A 20,594-nucleotide genomic window follows, 5' to 3' on the forward strand; every position below is an offset into this window, starting at 1 on the left:
CCTTTATATTTTCCATTCCTTTTGAATATACTTTTCTAAAAAAAAAAAAAAAATTGGCAAGTGAAATCCCAGCCTAAGGAAGTAAATTAATAAGCATACCGCCACCCCCATTACGGAGAATAATTCTGTATCCAGATGATGAGATTCAAAAATATAAGCATCCTTTTTTTTTTTTTTTTCACGATTCACTTAAAATCTGAATCACATCATGAACAAAAATGCAGTGCTAACACTAGAAAAAAGTAAGGAAATAGGTCTGTGCCCCATCACAGTTATTGTTATATTGATTAACAAAATCATGCAATAATTCATGAGGAAAATCACTTCAAGACCTTACCTTTTTTATTACTTATAGCATCCACTTTTGGTTTGTCCAGTTTGGATGTGATATTATAACTGTCATGAAAATATGAATAGTGTTCAAGTTAAGCAATGCATTACAGACTTTAATAGGTAGCAACATAATTTACTAGTAGATTATTAATAAACTGTAACTGTACCCCAAAACCTTATTCTACTGAATGTTTGTAATAAGATGTAGGAATAGGTTATTGAAATGTCATTTTTAATTAATGAATGTATTATTTAATAAATACATTAATTCTCAGGGCTCCAGTAAGCCTGGACCCAGAAGCCTTGGGAGACCATCATGACTGGGTTGGAAAGAGTGGGGGTTGGAAGGGCTTAAAAAAATGAAGGGAAAGGTATTTATGGCACAAAAAAGATTACAGTATAATTCAAGGTAAAAAGGCTCTGAGTGGGACAGAAGTAAGAATACCTACTTACCCAGTGTGTAGACATTTTCCCTGATTTACAAAGAATATAGTGTAGTTTCCTTTGTGAGTTTTAATTCCCTACAAATATTTTTCCATTGTATTTACTAAGGTTTCCCTGCATTTTTGCACTTTTTCCTACATTTTGCTCTTTTTACAACTGCTCTGAGCTGTGGGGTTTTCCACAGCTCAAATCCACCACATTTTCTGTGGAAACCTTAGTAAATATGTTGGGATTTTTGGAAAATGCCGGGGACATGCCCCTTTTCCCAACGACCATACCCCTTTTTCTAGTTTTCTTAGAGAGAGTTAGTCGAGTTTTTAAATTTTTGGCGCAAGGCGCTAAATTCTGGCGTGCAACCTGACAATACAGGTCTGGTTTCCAATAGTAAATCAGGGCCATTATGTCCCTTGACAAGCTGTGGGTCCAGCTTCACGATGAAGCCAACAGCCAGGGTACAGGTTGGCTTCCGGCCCCAATTCAGGGCCTTCTGGAAGGATTTGGCGAGACTTCTGCCTCTGTCTTAACAGAATTCAACCAGCCACATACGATAAGGCTTCCAGAACTCTGGAGACTAGACAAGACCCCCTGGATCTAATGCAGAGTAAGAAGCCCCTGTTGGGACCCTCCAACATGGTTACCAGGTGGGACTGCGACCTTCTGCTGGTTTTGTGATGGGAGAAATCCTGTTAAACTGCGGGACCATTCAGTGATGGTTTAAGCCCCTAACAGATGTGGGATGGCGTTGGAGCGAGAACAGGCTTGGCAGGCTTGTCTAAAGAAATAAATTGGTGGCCTGTTTTGTGAGATGAGGATCTGGAGTGTTCTTCTGGCTAGAGGAGGTTGTGATCAGTGGCCTCTGTCTTGCAGAATGAGTCTGGCCAGAAACCTTTTTAAAGGTAGCACAATGCATTTACGGGGTGGAGTATAGGGTCTGGGGGGAGTTGCCATTGACAGCATGGGGGCACTCAGTCATGGAGGGTCTGGTATCTGCAGTGTTGGTGGAGGGGTCAGTGTGGTGCCAAAGAAGGCAAGTGGGGTAAATAGGTGGGGAAGAGGGGGGGGGGGTGCAGTACACTCTGGTGCTTCTGTTCTCCTTCAGACCCAGGTGACTGATGGAGAAGGACAGTGATCGATGATATGGCGAAGGGGAAAGTGTATGTGTGCTCCAAGGAGCTGCTGAGGGCTCACTTTAGGCAGGAAGTCTTCAAATTGATTTGTATGGTGGAGAATTTTTGCCTAGATAAGTTGAATTGGGATGATAGCCAAAATGAGGATGAGAAAAAGGTATAGAGGATTTTGCCCTATGGTTCAGGTTGTGACCCTGATGAGAGTGGCTCAGCTTTTTTAATGGGGGCTGGGGATTCAGGACAGTCTGTTAGTTGAACAGCAGTGCACAAGGGACTGTGCTTTCTCTTTTAAAAAGGGTGATGTAAATTTGGGGCAAAGTGAAAATTTAAACACGCTTGCTTCTCTTGTGGCAGTAGTCACGGGTCAGACAAATTCTTCAAAGGTAGAAAGTCCAAGAACTGCTGGTAAAGCGGGTGACACCAGTACGGCTGTAAGAGATGGGTCCAAATAAATACCTGGATGGTGCGGCTGGGGGTTTTCAGACCCCGTTTTTACTATCGGCACTACTTGCGGCGCAGGTGGTGACCAGAGAGGCTTTGCAAAGGTGGTGGCTGGACGAATGTCGCTCTGTTCAAGGAGCCACCACTTCCTGATTTGCGGGTTTTCCTGTTGGGGTTAGTGTAAGCCCCAAAAACTGCTAGCACTAACCCTCAATTATTACCCTTGTACCGGCCCCCACAGGGATACTGGGAAGATGGGCGTAGGAATCGGGGGGGGGGGGATGAGGGGGACGGATCCCCCCCAAGGAATTCATGCGGGGGACCAATGTTGAAGAGATCCCCACCACCAGCCGCTGCCACTTTAAAAGCCCAGTGCATGCTGGGAGCTCCCTGCATGCCAAAGAGGAGAAGCTGGCAGGGACAGTCACAGGAGACTTTAGAATGTGGCCAGTATTAAGCTCATGGTAGGTGTTATGGGGGAAGGGGGGTTAACCTGGGCAACCCAAAGGGGGGCCTCCTGGACAGCTTTAGGTCCATACTTCCACTTCCAAATTTTACATAAATCGCATCAATTTTTAGCCAAATCGCTGCAAGCTGCGAATGTGAATGTGGACCTTGACCTGTCCAGGCTGCACAAAGCAGAGGAACTTACATTCTATCTGCTAAGACCTGCAATTACATCATTAGGAAGGTCCTGGCAGATAGAAAAGACAGAGGGGTCTTGAGTACAGAAGGGTCTGGGACACAGAGGGTCTGGAGAGGACAGGAGGGTCTGGGGTACAGAGGGGTCTGGAGCCTACAGAGTAGTCTGGTACAGAGAGTCTGGAGAGGACACAGAGGCCTAGGGTATAGAAGGTTCTAGGGTACATTGGGGTCTGGAGAGGACAAAGGGATCTGATGTACAGAGGGGTCTGGAGAGGACAAAGGGGTCTGGTGTACAGAGGGAACTGGAGAGGACAAAGGGGTCAGGTGTACATAGGGGTCTGGAGTGGACAGATGGGCCTGGAGTGGACAAATGGGCTTGGAGTGGACAAATGGGCCTGGTGTACACAGGGGTCTGGGAGGACAGAGAGGTCTGGGGAGGACAGAGTGGTCTGGGAAGGACAGAGTGGTCTGGAGTACAGAGGTCTGGAGAGGACAGGGGGGTCTATGGTACAAAGGGGTCTGGAGCCTACAGAGCGGTCTAAGGTACAGAGGTCTTGAGAGGACAGAGAGGCCTGGGGTACAGAAGGGTCTGGGGTACAGAGAGGACAAAGGGGTCTGGGGTACAGAGGGGTCTGGAGAGGACAAAGGGGTCTGGTGTACAGAGGAGTCTGGGGTACAGAGTGGTCTGGAGTGGACAGAGTGGTCTGGGAGGACAGAGTGGTCTGGGGAGGACAGAGTGGGTCTGGATTGAACAGATGGGTCTGGGGAGGACAGAAGGGACTAGGGAGATCAGAAGGGTCTGGGGAGGACAGAGGGGTCTGGCACACAGAGGGTCTGGGGTACAGAGGGGTCTGGAGAGGACGGGGGTCTAGAGAGGACGGGGGTCTAAGGTACAAAGGGGTCTGGAGTGTACAGAGCAGTCTAAGGTACAGAGGGTCTAGAGAGGACAGAGAGGCCTAGGATACAGAAGGACCTGGGGTACATAGAGGTCTGGGGTACAGAGGGGTCTGGAGAGGACAAAAGGGTCTGGTGTAAAGAGGGGTCTCGTGTACAGAGTGGTCTGGGGGGGCAGAGTGGTCTGGAGTAGACAGGGGTCTGGTGTAGACAGATGGGTCTGGAGTAGACAGATGGGTCTGGAGTAGACAGATGGGTCTGGGGAGGACCGAGGGGTCTAGGGAGGACCGAGGGGTCTGGGGAGGACAGATGGGTCTGGAGTGTACAAAGTGATCAGGAGAGGACGGAGTCGTCTGGGGATGACAGAGGTCTGGAGAGAACAAATGGATCTAGTGTACAGAGAGGTCTAGGGAGGACACAGTGGTCTGGAGTGTACAGAGTGGTCTGGGGAGGACAGAGTGGTCTGGGGAGGACAGAGTGGTCTGGGGAGGACAGAAGAGTCTGGAGGACAGGTGTCTGAAATTCAGAGAGTTGTGGGAGTACAGAGGGGTTTGGAGAGGACAGGAATCTGGAGGGAACAGAGGGGTCTGGAGAGGACAGAGGGGTCTGGGGGTACAGAGGGTTCTTGGAAGGACAGAGGGGTCTGGGGTACAGAGGGGTCTAGAGAGGACAAAGGGGTCTGGAGTGGACAGAATGGTCTGGAGTGGACAGAGGGGTCTGGGTTACAAAGGGGTCTGGGGAGGACAGAGGGGTCTGGAGAGGACAGGTACCTGCAATACAGTGTTCTGGGGGTACAGAGGTGTCTGGAGAAGATTGAAGGGGTATAAATCAGTCTGAGGTGCAGAAGAGTCTGGGGTACAGAGCAGTTGGAAGTACAGAGGGGGTCTGGAGGAGGACAGGGGGGTCTGGGGCACAGAGCAATCTGGGGGACTCTGATCAGGCAGCAAGACAGGAGCCTCATCTATTTGTATTCCTGGCATGTTGTGAAGATCTCTCCCTGTATAGACAGTAATGGGAGAAGATTTTAGATGCCCAGTAACTGCCAGATGTAGAGCAGGAGCCATGCCCAAACATCTGCCTCACATTCACAGTGCTGCAGCCGCTGTCATGGTCGGAGGATCACTGGCTTTCAGTGGGTACAGCAGTAACGTGCTGGTGCACTGCAACAGTGTGCCCACCCCGCTCAAGACCTGTGTACTCTGGGTGAGTCTACATGGTGAAGGCTGTATCACACAGTACTGATAGGAGATACTAATTGATAGTACCAAAAACAACTATAGATAATTAAGATTCAGGATCAGTACAGGATAAGTAAAGTAATATATGTACACAGTGACCCCACCAGCAGAATAGTGAGTACAGCTCTGGAGTATAATACAGGATATAACTCAGGATCATTACAGTATAAGTAATGTAATGCATATACACAGTGACCTCACCAGCAGAATAGTGATTACAGCTCTGGGAGTATAATACAGGATATAATTCAGGACCAGTACAGGATAAGTAATGTAATGTATGTGCACACTGACCTCACCAGCAGAATAGTGAGTACAGCTCTGGAGTATAATACAGGATATAACTCAGGATCAGTACAAGACAAGTATTGTAATGTATGAACACAGTGATCCCACCAGCAGAATAGTGAGTGCAGCTCTGGAGTATAATACAGGATATAACTCAGGATCAGTGCAGGATAAGTAATGTAATGTATGAACACAGTGATCCCCCCCAGCAGAATAGTGAGTATAGCTATGGAGTATAATACAGGATATAACTCAGGATCAGTGCAGGATTAGTATTGGAATGTATGTACACAGTGACCTCACCAGCAGAATAGTGAGCACAGCTCTGGAGTATAATACAGGATATAACTCAGGATCAGTACAGGATAAGTAATGTAATGTATGTACACCGTGACCTCACCAGCAGAATAGTGAGTATAGCTATGGAGTATAATACAGGATATAACTCAGGATCAGTACAGGATAAGTAATGTAATGTATGTACACAGTGACCTTACCAGCAGAATAGTGAGTATAGCTATGGAGTATAATACAGGATATAACTCAGGATCAGTACAGGATAAGTAATGTAATGTATGTACACAGTGACCTCACCAGCATAATAGTGAGCACAGCTCTGGAGTATAATACAGGATATAACTCAGGATCAGTACAGGATAAGTAATGTATGTACACCGTGACCTCACCAGTAGAATAGTGAGTATAGCTATGGAGTATAATACAGGATATAACTCAGGATCAGTACTGGATAAGTAATGTAATGTATGTACACAGTGACCCCACCAGCAGAATAGTAAGTGCAGCTCTGAAGTATAATACAGGATATAACTTTGGATCAGTAGAGGATAAGCAATGCATGACTTAATGGTGCCTACACAGGCTGTAGAGAGCCTGACCTCCCACAGTCCTGCCTGAATTGCTGTCTCCTGCATTCACTGCTCCCCAATGGTACCTGTAATGGGGAGCCTAAAGCTCAATTTTAAAGGAAAACAGTCATCCTCACTAAACTCAATAAACTGGGTTATAGTGCAGGTGAACAGGAGACTGATGAGGGGACACTGACTCCTTTACGTACCTGCACTCCGGAGATCTGATTCCATCGTCCGTGATTTGTGCACTGGAGATGCGCCCCCCGGCTCATTTTGAATATTCATTGTCACGGGTCACGTGAGCGCTCAGTTGACCCGCGACAAATAATATTTAAATTGAGCCAGCGGGCCCAGCCTCCAGCATGCAATTCACGGAAGATGGAAGCAGATCTCCGGAGTACAGGTACGTAAAGGAGTCAGTGACCCCTCATTGGTCTCCTGTTCACCTGCACTATAACCAAGTGTATTGGGTTGAGTGTGGGTGAACAGGATGACTGTTTTCCTTTAATAGAATCATGTAACATTGAATAATCCCACACCTTTGTAGCTCCACTCTCACATTGCCACACCCACTTAAAATGCTGCCGCCCCCCCCCCCCTCCCCCCCAGATTCGTAGGGGTTTCTATGCCCCTGGGGAAGAGCTAGTACCAACAGGCGCTCCTGGGCCTAGGTTGGGTAAGAAGCTGGCATTATATAGGAGGGCCAATAACAATAGTCCTTATTCAACCTTGTAACGTCAGGCTGTTGCTGCTTGGTTGGTATCTGGCTTAGAATGAAAATTCTTTATGAAAAAACCCATGTGGTTCCCCATATTTTCATTCTCAGCCAGATACCAATCAAGCAGCAACAGTTTTTCAGGCTTAGTAGTGGAATCCTTCTTATAAACGACTTATTGCTGGCCGAGGTGGAACATCGTTGCAAGCGGCAATCAGCTGAATAGCAATGTGAAGCGTTGACCACCAGCAAGCAGGAAAAATACTGGAACACGAATATTGGGGCACCAAAGGTGTGGCAGCAGGGAAATCCAGTTTGTTGTTGTATAAGCTGGTAGCCCCGGGATGGTTGGTCAAAAAAGTTCTAAGCTGGACTACCCCTTTAAAGTGTTACTATTATTTGGAAAACACTTTTGACCTGACACAGACATGTTAAAAGTTTACATCAGTCAAAACCTTAGAGCCAAGACCTCAACTAATCTCTACATATAGAAAGGAAAAGCATGCAGTTGGGCACTTCACTCACCAGCTCGCCATTCAATCTGCCTTATTGCATGAGATGGGCTCCACTGTATGTCTATGCCACCTATCTCTTACAATGAGCCGGACTGAGCAGTGTGCTGTATAGTGAAGTGCACAGATGTGCGTCTTTCTTGGCTGTATCAAAAGATCGGTGGAGGTCTTAGCACTGAGACCCCGACCAATCAAAATGTCTGACATGTCTATGTGGCATGTCAAAAGCTTTTTTTTTTTTTTTTTTTAAATTATAGAAAGGCTTTAACCCTTTAACCGTTGTAATGCCATCACTCACTTTACCATTAAATGTATGGTGCAACCAAAAAAATACTATTTGTGTGGGGAAATTTAAAAAAATGAAATCTTGCAAATTTTGGAAGGTTTCGTTTTTACGCCGTACAATTTACGTTAAAAATGACATGTGTTCTTTATTCTTTTGGTCAATACGATTAAAATGATACCCATGATAATATACTTTTCTATTACTGTTGCGCTAAAAAAAAATCGCAAACTGTTTAACCAAATTAGTACGTTTAAAATCCCCCTATTTTGAAGACCTATAACTTTTTCATTTTTCCGTATAAGCGGCGGTATGAGGGCTCATTTTTTGCACCGTGATCTGTAATTTTTATTGATACCAAATTTGCTTTTATATAAAACGTTTAATATTTTTAATTATTTTTTTTCTGGAATAAAATGTTATAAAAAAAAACAGCTATTTTGGACTTTATTTTTTTTACGTTCACGCCGTTCATCTTACAGTATCATTAACATTTTATTTTAATAGTTGGGATATTTACACACGTGGCGATACCAAATATGTATATAAAATATTTTTTTTACACTTTTTGGGGGTGAAATCGGGAAAATGGGACAATTTACGTTTTTATTGGGGGAGGGGGTTTTTAAAATATTTTTCCTTTTATTTTTTCCTTTTATTTTTACACTTTAATAGTCCCCATAGGGGACTATTTATAGCAATCATTCGATTGCTAATACTGTTCAGTGCTATGCATAGGACATAGCACTGATCAGTATTATCGGTCATCTTCTGCTCTGGTCTGCTCGATCGCAGACCAGAGCAGAAGACCCCAGGAGATGGCCGGAGCAAGGTGAGGGGACCTCTGGCTGCCATGCTCGATAATCGGATCTCCGCGGCAGCGCTGCGGGCGATCCGATCATGCATTCAAAGTACCGCGATGCTGCAGATGCCGTGATCTGTATTGATTAAGGCATCTGAGGGGTTAATGTCGGACATCCGTGCGATCGCGGATGTCTGCCATTACGGGCGGGTCCCTGGCTGCTATCAGCTCTGATGCTCGCGGTTATGCATAGGACGTAAATGTACGTCCTGGTGCGTTAAGTACCAGGTCACCAGGACATACATTTACATCCTGCGTCGTTATGGGGTTATCCAGGAAAAAAACTTTTTTTTTTATATCAATTGGCTCCAGAAAGTTAAACAGATTTGTAAATTACTTCTATTAAAAAATCTTAATCCTTTCAGTGCTTATGAGCTGCTGAAGTTGAGTTGTTCTTTTCTATCTAAGTGCTCTCTGAAGACACGTGTCTCGGGCACCGCCCAGTTTAGAAGCAAATCCCCATAAAACCACTTGTGCAGTTCCCGAGACAAGCAGAGATGTCAGCAGAGAGCACTGTTTCCAGACAGAAAACAACAACTCAACTTCAGCAGCTGATAAATATTGAAAGGATTAAGATTTTTTAATAGAAGTAATTTACAGATCTGTTTAACTTTCTGAAGCTAGTTGATTTAAGAAAAAAAGTTTTTTTCCTGGAATACCCCTTTAAGTCTTGTTAGCAGCTATTAGGACTGATTTGCTATCACATTCTCAATAGATGCTCATTGTAAAAGCACTCAGTGGGTTCTATTACACCAGCTGAATGATAAACTGAATGGGAGTTTGGGGCATTGTTCAAACTCAAGCATTGTATGCTAAGTAAGATGCCACCCAGCCTGATCTGACAAATGTCCATGGTATTACAACCATGTGGTGCCTCTTGTCCAATCAGACTGAGCGAAACTGTAATTACAATTCTTTGGCCAATCTGTATTGTAAGATGCTTCAGAGGAGGTTAATACAAATGGTTTCAGTATAATATTTCTTTCAAATACCATTGGCAAAGGATAATATATCACTTACATCTCTTTTCCAGGTGTTATGATGTATGTATTATGCTTTAGAACATTATTTAGAGATGTTTGTACAGATTCAGTCCAATCCCTTTTTTTATCTAAAAGAGAGAAAAAAGTCTGTTTTATATTAAAGCTTAAGTTATTATTACAGCATAATATTAGAGCTACTAGACTGATAAAATAACATGGCATTATGCCGTTGGGGTGTATGATGCATGTCAGCCAAACTGTATACAGCAGCAGAGAGCATCTACTAAGAGCCCGCATGGAGTGATCTCTGTTACCAGGTACTAAATGTAGAAATTCCACTGTCAACAGCTGACAGCAGCATTCAGTGCACGCCATTGGTAGTTTAGGAGATACAGAGGTTCCCAGCGCTAGCCGATCCATTGTCATGGGAGCCCAAGGCCTTCTAAAGGCTTCGGTGCCTGCCGTGACTGAGCTGGTTTTACACTCTACCATAGACAGGCTGTATTAGCAGATTGCCTATTAAATGGATTAATGCTGTGCTCATTATGGGGTATTACATGTAGTTTGATAGGGCAAAATTTTAATTCGGAAAAAGTAAAAGGGTCGGAAGATTTTCCAAATGCATTATATCTCTACCAGTTACATTACTCCTTTCAGTCAGCTGTCTCTAACAGCTGTCTCTTCGATATACATATTGTGGAATTGTAGCTTTTTTTTTTTTTTTTATTTCACTTCGAAGAATGCCAGCATAAAAACACAAACCTTGACTTACCTACTGAAAGAAAGAGACCGATACTGGCGCCTTGTATATTACCTCAGTAACTTGAGCAAAGGGTTCGGTGGATTACCCAGGAACCATAAGAATGGTCGCTCACATTCAGAAAGAGTAAAGTAAGCCTCTCACCCCAATGATAATGGGGTACTCAATGCTCGAGTCGCTGCTCAGCCTTCTGGGTCACAGGAATAAGTGAACAGCTGTCCTGATGTGAAGATATAGGAATACCAGAAGAATAAGACCCCTGTAGAATGGCGCTGCAGACTCCCAGGTAAGGATGCAAGTAGACCAGGTATTGGTACAAAGGTTCTCAGCAAAACCATTTATTAATAGAAAAATTAAACAAAAAAACAGGTGATGATACGTTTCAGGAGGAGCCCTGTATACTGATCTGAGGAAGGGAGGGCTCCTCCCGAAAAGCGTCATCACCTGTTTTTTATTTTATTTTTCTATTAATAAACGGTTCTGCTGAGAACCTTCGCTCCAATACCTGGTCTACTTGCATCTTACCTGGGAGTCTGCAGTGCCATTCTACATGGGTCTTATTCTTCCGGTATTCCTATATCTTGTGTGTAAGGGCCTGGATGGGATAATGGTGACAAGATTCTTATGTACAAATAGGATCTAATTCTATAAAATTAAGCTATTGCGGCAAATCATTCTGAATGACTCCAATTCAAAAACCTGGCAAATAGATTCTACTATAAACAACTTGATATAAAGTTTTTAAACCATTAGTTTAAATATTGATGTTATATTTACCTTTATCTTGTTGCATGAAATAGTGGGAAACAATATTCCTAACTGCATATGTGCCAATACCACATGACTGTATACACGATCCAGAATCTGATACAATGTAATTATCTAAATAATAATAAAAAAAAGTGTTACAGTAAAAAAACTAAAATGAAGTATACTTTTACTTGTGCATAGAAAGCTATTGAAAGGGAATCTTTCTCATTTTTTGGAGAGCAAGATGCCAAAGCATTTATCTGCACTTATTTTATTATACATGTGCTTACAGTCTATAGGCAAATATGGTAAAATGTAGTTTATAGTAAACAGCTAATGCAAAGGACACTAGGAACTTCATGGTAAATATAAAAATAGCACCCAATTGTGGTGCTGGTTCAGGTGACATTGGCATTGGTGCTGGTTCAGGTTGGCATTGCCAGTCAGGAGCCACACAGCTGCTGTGAGGTGCAACTAGGGAAGCAATTTTGACAGGAATGATCATATAATGCACAGGTCTCTCTCCGGCCGCCACAATCTTGGTTTAGCAACATATGTGGTTATGCTGGCTCCAAAAAAAGGTGGAAAAATTCTGAGTTAGGGTAGGTCACACCTAACATCGCTGCTGCTCCGCAATGTCAGAGTGCACCCGACGACTTGAAGGCCCTCTGTGTGGCTGCTCGTAGTGGTGGATTGCCACTGCGAGCAGGCCAGGGGCTGAGCGAAGCGGGGGAACGGGGGTTGCAGCAGCTGGAGGCACAAAATGGGTCAGGTCACCTGCGGATCTGCAGCGGAAAATATGCTCCGGATCCATTACGTGTAACCCTACCCTTACATGGGTGCTCTGGTGGAAAACAAATGTTTTTAAATCAACTGGTGCCAAAAAGTTAAACAGATTTGTAAATTGTTTCTATTCAAAATCTTAATCCTTGTCCTTCCAGCTGCTGCTGAAAATATGCTGCGGATCCATTACGTGTGACCTTACCCTTAAAGGAGCCCCCGGAGCTCTGGTACACTCCGGTACAGGTGTTCGGTCCCTGGGCTGTATTCTTCTTACTTCCTGTTAGCCCGGCATGTCACACGGAGCTTCAGCCTATCACTGGCCGCAGCGATGTCCCGCCTCTGCTGGTGATAGGCTGAAGCTCCGTGTGACGTGCCGGGCTAACCGGAAGTAAGAAGAATACAGCCCAGGGACCTAACACCTGTACCGGAGTTCCGGGGGCTCGTTGGCAGGTAAGATAAAGTGTGTCTTCTTTTATTTTGCAGCCCGGACGGGATAACATGAAAAAAGTGTGCACCGGAGTACTCCTTTAAAGAGGAACTCTGGTGGGAAAAAAAAATTCAGATCAACTGGTGCAAGAAAGTTAAACAGATTTGTAAATCACTTCTATTTAAAAATCTTAACCCTTCCAGTACTTATCAGCTGCTGTATAATACAGATACACTACAGAGAAAGTTCTTTTCTGTCTTACAACAGTGCTCTCTACTGACACCTCTGTCCGTGTCAGGAACTGTCCAGAGCAGGAGAGGTTTTCTATGGGGAGATGATTCTAATCTGGACAGAGGTGTCAGCAGAGAGCACTGTGGTCAGACTGAAAAGAAATTCACAAATTTCTCTGTTTTATACAGCAGCTAATAAATACTGGAAGGATTAATATTTTTTAATAGAAGTAATTTACAGGCACCAGTTGATTTGAAAACATTTGTTTTCTACTTGTTTCCACCGGACTTCCCCTTTAAGAGGAAGTTGTATATACTTGTATATATAAAGATCTTAATCCTTCCAGTACTTAGCTGCTGTATATAAAAATAGTAATCCTTCTAGTACTAAGCTAGATTATGCTGTATGCTGCAGAGGAAGTTGTATAGTTCTTTACTGTTTTCCACCGGAGTACCCCTTTAAGTATTAGGGGAGAGATTTAGCATTGTTGTCTTCGGAAAGTGAGTTTTGAAGTAATTTTTATTTATTTTTGCTTTGATTTTACTTTTGTGCTACATATTTATCATACTATCACAGGAAGTTAATACACATTGGCCCTCATTTACTATTGGAAACCCGACATGTTTTGTCGGGTTGTGCGCCAGATTCTGTCGCATTGCGCCAGAAATTCTGTCTGCGCCAGATTTTGCGCCAGAATTTGCTCCAGAATTGAAAAAACCCAGACTAACTCTCCATTTTGCTAAGAAAACCCAAAAAAGGGGTGTGGTCTCCGAAAAGGGGCATGTTCCCGACATTTTCACAAAAAAACATCATATTTACTAAGGTTTCCACATAAAATGTGGTGGATTTGAGCTGAGGAAAACCCTACAGATCAGAACATGTGTAAAAAAAGCAAAGTGTAGGGAAAGTGGAAAATGTAGGGAAACACCTTAGTAAATACCGTGGAAAATAAACTGTAGGGAATAAAAACCCACAAAGAAACCTACACAACACTCTTAGTAAATGAGGGCCCTTGTGCACAAAAAAACAATAAATCACTTCCGAACAGTATAATTCCCCCTTTCCTCTGTGACTTTTCTGCTAAAAAAAAGTCCAGTTGAGAAAAAATTTTGCCCCTTTTATATATGTATACACATATCTATTTTTCACGTTTAGTTTTTGATTTTTTTTTTTCACTTTTCACATACAAAACCAGGAGTGGATCTTATACACAGGGGAAAGATAATGGAAAGATCCTGCTTGTCTTTGCATCCAGCATCAAAATCCTGATACAAAATACAGTGCAAATCTGTATGAAGAAGACCTAAACAGGGCATGAGTAGTGCACATATGGAGTGAACAGCTGTTTACTCACGTGGACATTTTTTCACACATGACGACCCATAACTATACTTTTTGGGGGTTCCTTCCAGAAGATTTTGCTTTAAGTTGTATGTATCTGTCAAAGAGCAGCTTTCCAAGCATGTGTTCCCATCACGAAACCTGAGGCAGGCCTTAACAAAAGCAGTGGTAGGTGAGTTATAGGGTATTGAATATAATCATCAGAAAATTATGATTTGTTTAAGTAAATTTTATCAGAAAAAGTATATTATTTTCACCTATTTTATTTATTTAACTTTTAAAGGATGAATATATAATGCTACATAATAGTTTACATGTAATGGAAGTAAAGGTCCTTGAATGGTCAACAAGTTACTAACCTTTGATTGGACCTCAAATATAAGTCCACAGGGGAGTGCACTCTATCCTTAAAGCGCAACTGTCATGACATTTTAGTGTAATAACCTGCACACAGACTTTGTACTGTGTGCAGGTGTTGTGTACAGCAAGTATTTTACCTCATATTTGCAGGATTTCGTGACGCTAACAAGTGCTTTTAATCAAAGCCGTCGGATAGGCATGTCATCCAGCAAGCGCTCGCTCCTCCAGCGAGCACTCGCTCCCGTGCTCTCAGCACCTAGCCCTGCGCAGGTGCACTGAGGATCACGACGGCGGCGGGAGCGAGTACTCGCTGGATGACACGCAGCAGAGCGCACGTTACATTAGTTGAAGGGCGCATGCGCTGGGACCTGTGTGTCAATCACACAGCAATCCCAGCACTGAGATACAAAGTGGGCGTGTTGGTGGGCGTGGCAGCAGCCGGCCATCGCGTACCTCTCACCACGCCTATCTGACCATCAGTGGCTTTGATTAAAAGCACTTTATAGCGTCACGAAAGCCTGCAAATATGAGGTAAAATAATTGCTGTACACAACACCTGCACACAGTACTAAGGCAATGTGCAGGTTATTACACTAGCATTTCATGACAGTTGCGCTATAAAGGGGTGCTCCACTAGCCAGCATGGAACTAAATGCTCCGAACGCTGTTTTCGCGTTGCGGGGGTCGGCCATCATTCCCCCACCCATAGACTTGCATTGAGGGGGAGTGGCCGCGATGTCATGAGGGGGCACGGCCAACATCCGCAGCGCCAAAACAGCATTTTGAACATTAAGTTCCATGCTGGTCAGTGGAGTACCCCTTTAAAACACCAGAGAATGAGCTCTTGCATAAAGTGGAAAACTTCCCTATTGTGTAAGCACCAAATTCTGAGTTCTGAGATCTGGGATCGGCACTCAGTTACTGAGTCTTCACATGGCTCAATAGTCGTGCAGGCGGTGCAGCTCTTTAACCCCTTAAGGACTCAGGGTTTTTCCGTTTTTGCACTTTCGTTTTTTCCTCCTTACCTTTAAAAAATCATAACCCTTTCAATTTTCCACCTAAAAATCCATATTATGGCTTATTTTTTGCGTCGCCAATTCTACTTTGCAGTGACATTAGTCATTTTACCCAAAAATGCACGGCGAAACGGAAAAAAAATCATTGTGCGACAAAATCGAAAAAAAAACGCCATTTTGTAACTTTTGGGGGCTTCCGTTTCTACGCAGTGCATATTTCGGTAACAATTACACCTTATCATTATTCTGTAGGTCCATACAGTTAAAATGATCCCCTACTTATATAGGTTGGATTTTGTCGCACTTCTGGAAAAAATCATAACTACATGCAGGAAAATGTATACTGTTACGCCGAGCGCTCCGGGTCCCCGTTCCTCCCCGGAGCGCTCGCCTCATCCTCGTTGTTGCAGCGCCCCGGTCAGATCCACTGACCGGGTGCGCTGCGGTCCCGCCTCCAGCCGGGATGCGATTCGCGATGCGGGTGGCGCCCGCTCGCGATGCGCACCCCGGTCCCCGTACCTGACTCGCTCTCCGTCGGTCCTGTCCCGGCGCGCGCGGCCCCGCTTCCTAGGGCGCGCGCGCGCCGGGTCTCTGCGATTTAAAGGGCCAGTGCACCAATGATGGTGCCTGGCCCAATCTTCCCAATTAGCTTAATTAGTTTCCACCTGTGCACTCCCTACTTATACCTCACTTCCCCTGCACTCTCTGGCCGGATCTTGTTGCCCTTGTGCCTAGTGAAAGCGTTCCCTTGTTTGTTCCTAGCCGTGTTCCTGACCTCCTGCCGTTGCCCCTGACTACGATCCTTGCTGCCTGCCCCGACCTTCTGCTACGTCCGACCTTGCTTCTGTCTACTCCCTTGTACCGCGCCTATCTTCAGCAGTCAGAGAGGTTGAGCCGTTGCTAGTGGATACGACCTGGTCACTACCGCCGCAGCAAGACCATCCCGCTTTGCGGCGGGCTCTGGTGAAAACCTGTAGTGACTTAGAACCGGTCCACTAGCGCGGTCCTCGCCAATCCCTCTCTGGCACAGAGGATCCACCTCCTACCTGCCAGCCGGCATCGTGACAGTAGATCCGGCCATGGATTCCGCTGAGGTGCCGCTGTCAAGTCTTGCCGACATTTTCACGATGATCACCCAACAAAATCACCAGCTGGCATACTTGTCCTCCGTGAAACAGCAACTGAAGTCACAGTTACAGCAGCTGCTGCCACTGACACAGCAGCTGCAACTGCAACAACCATCTCCTCCGCCGTCTCCTGCAACTCCTCCGCAGCGTCCGGCCATGGATTCCGCTGAGGTGCCGCTGTCAAGTCTTGCCGACATTTCCACGATGATCACCCAACAAAATCACCAGCTGGCATACTTGTCCACCGTGACACAGCAACTGAAGTCACAGTTACAGCAGCTGCAACTGCAACAACCATCTCCTCCGCCGGCTCCTGCAACTCCTCCGCAGCAACCGGCCGCTCCTAACCCCTGCTTGTCCCTGCCGGACAAATTTGATGAGGACTCTAGACTCTGCCGTGGTCTCCTTTCTGGAAAGGCCTTGTCTGGGGCCATACCACTCTGGGACCGCAATGATCCTGCCACAGCCACAGTCCAGTCCTTCTTCGCTGAGGTCCGTGGTGTCTTCGAGGAGCCTGCCCGAGCTTCTTCTGCCGAGACTGCCCTGCTGAACCTGTCCCAGGGTGTTTCTTCCGTTGGCGAGTACGCCATTCAGTTCCGTGCTCTTGCTTCCGAGTTGTCCTGGAATAGTGAGGTTCTCTGCGCGACCTTTAAAAAAGGCCTATCCAGCAACATTAAAGATGTTCTGGCCGCACGAGAAACTCCTGCTAACCTACATGAACTCATTCATCTTGCCACTCGCATTGACATGCGTTCTTCCGGATGGCGTCTGGAGCTCCGCCTGGATATGGACTTTGTTCGCACGAGGCGTTTTTTCTCCCCGGCTCCTCTCTCCTCTGGTCCTCTGCAATCCGTTCCTGTGCTTCCCGCCGCGGAGGCTATGCAAGTTGACCGGTCTCGCTTGACACCTCTAGAGAGGACACCACGCCGCATGGAGAATCTTTGCCTGTACTATGCCGGTACCGAACACTTCCTGAAGGATTGTCCTATCCGTCCTCCCCGCCTGGAAAGACGTACGCTTACTCCGCACAAAGGTGACACAGTTCTTGATGTCAACTCTGCTTCTCCACGCCTTACTGTGCCTGTGCGGATATCTGCCTCTACCTTCTCTACTATGGCCTTCTTGGATTCCGGATCTGCAGGAAATTTTTTTTTGGCCTCTCTTATCAACAGGTTCAACGTCCCTGTGACCAGTCTCGCCAGACCCCTCTACATCAATTGTGTTTACAATGAAAGATTGGACTGTCTCGTGCGTTACCGCACGGAACCCCTCCTAATGTGCATCGGACCTCATCACGGAAAAATTGAGTTTTTTTTCCTCAGGTTCTTTGGCCCCAAGAAGAGGGGGAGACCCAAGGGGGGGGGTACTGTTACGCCGAGCGCTCCGGGTCCCCGTTCCTCCCCGGAGCGCTCGCCTCATCCTCGTTGTTGCAGCGCCCCGGTCAGATCCACTGACCGGGTGCGCTGCGGTCCCGCCTCCAGCCGGGATGCGATTCGCGATGCGGGTGGCGCCCGCTCGCGATGCGCACCCCGGTCCCCGTACCTGACTCGCTCTCCGTCGGTCCTGTCCCGGCGCGCGCGGCCCCGCTTCCTAGGGCGCGCGCGCGCCGGGTCTCTGCGATTTAAAGGGCCAGTGCACCAATGATGGTGCCTGGCCCAATCTTCCCAATTAGCTTAATTAGTTTCCACCTGTGCACTCCCTACTTATACCTCACTTCCCCTGCACTCCCTGGCCGGATCTTGTTGCCCTTGTGCCTAGTGAAAGCGTTCCCTTGTTTGTTCCTAGCCGTGTTCCTGACCTCCTGCCGTTGCCCCTGACTACGATCCTTGCTGCCTGCCCCGACCTTCTGCTACGTCCGACCTTGCTTCTGTCTACTCCCTTGTACCGCGCCTATCTTCAGCAGTCAGAGAGGTTGAGCCGTTGCTAGTGGATACGACCTGGTCACTACCGCCGCAGCAAGACCATCCCGCTTTGCGGCGGGCTCTGGTGAAAACCTGTAGTGACTTAGAACCGGTCCACTAGCGCGGTCCTCGCCAATCCCTCTCTGGCACAGAGGATCCACCTCCTACCTGCCAGCCGGCATCGTGACATATACGTTTAAAAATGTCATCTTCTGACCCCTATAACTTTTTTATTTTTCCACGTACGGGGCGGTATGAGGACTCATTTTTTGCGCCGTGATCTGAAGTTTTTATCGGTATGATTTTTGTTTTGATCTGACTTTTTGATCACTTTTTATTCATTTTTTAATGTTATAAAAAGTTACCAAAATACGCTTTTTTGGACTTTGGAATTTTTTTGCGCGTACGCCATTGACCGTACGGCTTAATTAATGATATATTTTTATAGTTCGGACATTTACGCACGCGGCGATACCACATATGTTTATTTATTTTTTTTTTTACACTGTTTTATTTTTCTTATGGGAAAAGGGGGGTGATTCAAACTTTTATTAGGGAAGGGGTTAAATGACCTTTATTAACACTTTTTTTTTACTTTTTTTTTGCAGTGTTATAGGTCCCATAGGGACCTATAACACTGCACACACTGATCTCTCATCCTGATCACAGGCGTGTATTAACACGCCTGTGATCACTGTTATCGGCGCTTGACTGCTCCTGCCTGGATCTCAGGCACGGAGCAGTCATTCGTCGATCGGACACCGAGGAGGCAGGTAAGAGCCCTCCCGGTGTCCGATCAGCTGTTCGGGATGCCGCGATTTCACTGCGGCGGTCCCGAACAGCCCGACTGAGCAGCCGGGATACTTTCAGTTTCACTTTAGAAGCGGCGGTCAGCTTTGACCGCCGCTTCTAAAGGGTTAATACCGCACATCGCCGCGATTGGCGATGTGTGGTATTAGCCGCGGGTCCCGGCCGTTGATTAGCGCCGGGACCCACGCGATATGATGCGGGATCGCGGCGCGATCCCGCTTCATATCGCGGGAGCCGGCGCAGGACGTAAATATACGTCCTGCGTCGTTAAGGGGTTAAATTCATCATCGTTGTCGACACATCCCCTGTTTACAGAGGCAATGTCTGGCCAATAACAAGATTTTATTGGCAAAACCTAAGATACGATCAGCCTATGAAAACGCATTTTCCTGTTCATAAGCTGATTACTGGCCCTTTTACATAAGCGTTCCTTCAAATGCTTAAAGGGGTACACCGCCTCCTAGATATCTTATCCCCTATCAAAAGGCAGGGGTTGTGACATCACATCCACCCTCACATAGACTTGCATTGAGGGCGCATGGTGTGACCTCACGAGGGGCGTGGCTGTGACATCACGACCCCCACCGCCCGCTCCAAGCGTTCGGAACACAGCGGAGTACCTCTTTAAGAAATATTGTGATGTCCAAACACTACAAATTTCTTTTAACCCTTCCACTGCCACTGATGGAATACTAAGATGTGCCTTTGTGGAGCCAAGTAACAAAAATGGCAGCCTTATCATAGATGTAAGAATGTGTGCTAGTCTTGGGCAGCCTTTTACAGCAGTCACACTGAATGCACTGAGAATCTATACAGCTTGAAAAACATCTGCATGCCGAAACATCATTTTCAGCCCCCTTTCCTTGATCACTGCGGAACAATACAACTCACTTACCAATTTGAAAACCTGTTCAACAAGTGTAGACTAAAAACATTTGTATAGGCGGAAAATTTTACAAACTGTGTATAATATTTATTTACACATTTACAGATAAGTCATTTATGCAGCTTATTTTAATCTTTCTGTATTACCAGGCAGTCTGATTCTTTAGGACCTGTACAGCCAGCTGCACACTGACTATGACAGCAGTCACTGGGATCAGGCCCCCGGCACCGTCCTGAACACTCCTGGGCACAATTGAGTTTTGTGACTGAAAGAAATGAGATAAAATGACTTTTGGAAACACAAAATAAAATATGTGATATGTGAAATGTGATTTTAAGCAAGAAAATACTTTCTCAACAAATTAGGCTACGTGCACACCACCACTGTGCTCCATCCCCTAAGGGTCCGTTTGGTGCCAAAAAAGAAAGCCAAACAGACCCTTTGCACAATGGAAACCAATGGATACTGACGGATTCCATTGACTTAAATGGGTTCCTCGGTGGCTAATATTTTACAGAAGATAAGCGGGGGGGGGGGGGGGGGTGGGTGGGAAGGGCTGGGGGGGGAA

General features: G+C 45.8%; 1 protein-coding gene across 2 annotated transcripts in view; it reads right to left on the reverse strand.

Moving 5' to 3' along the window:
* LOC130273546 (epidermal growth factor receptor-like) overlaps positions 1-20,594 on the reverse strand; it is a 156,286-nt gene that overhangs the window by 76,534 nt on the left and 59,158 nt on the right. For both annotated transcript variants that reach the window (XM_056520544.1, XM_056520543.1), the window contains 5 exons: positions 20,173-20,291; positions 13,940-14,078; positions 11,172-11,276; positions 9,672-9,762; positions 338-396 (listed from right to left, as the gene is read on the reverse strand). In XM_056520544.1, coding sequence (XP_056376519.1) covers positions 338-396; positions 9,672-9,762; positions 11,172-11,276; positions 13,940-14,078; positions 20,173-20,291 — 513 coding nt within the window. The remainder of the gene's footprint in view (positions 1-337; positions 397-9,671; positions 9,763-11,171; positions 11,277-13,939; positions 14,079-20,172; positions 20,292-20,594) is intronic.

The sequence above is a fragment of the Hyla sarda genome, chromosome 5 (assembly GCF_029499605.1).
Source record: "Hyla sarda isolate aHylSar1 chromosome 5, aHylSar1.hap1, whole genome shotgun sequence".
Classification (NCBI taxonomy): Eukaryota; Metazoa; Chordata; class Amphibia; order Anura; family Hylidae; genus Hyla; species Hyla sarda.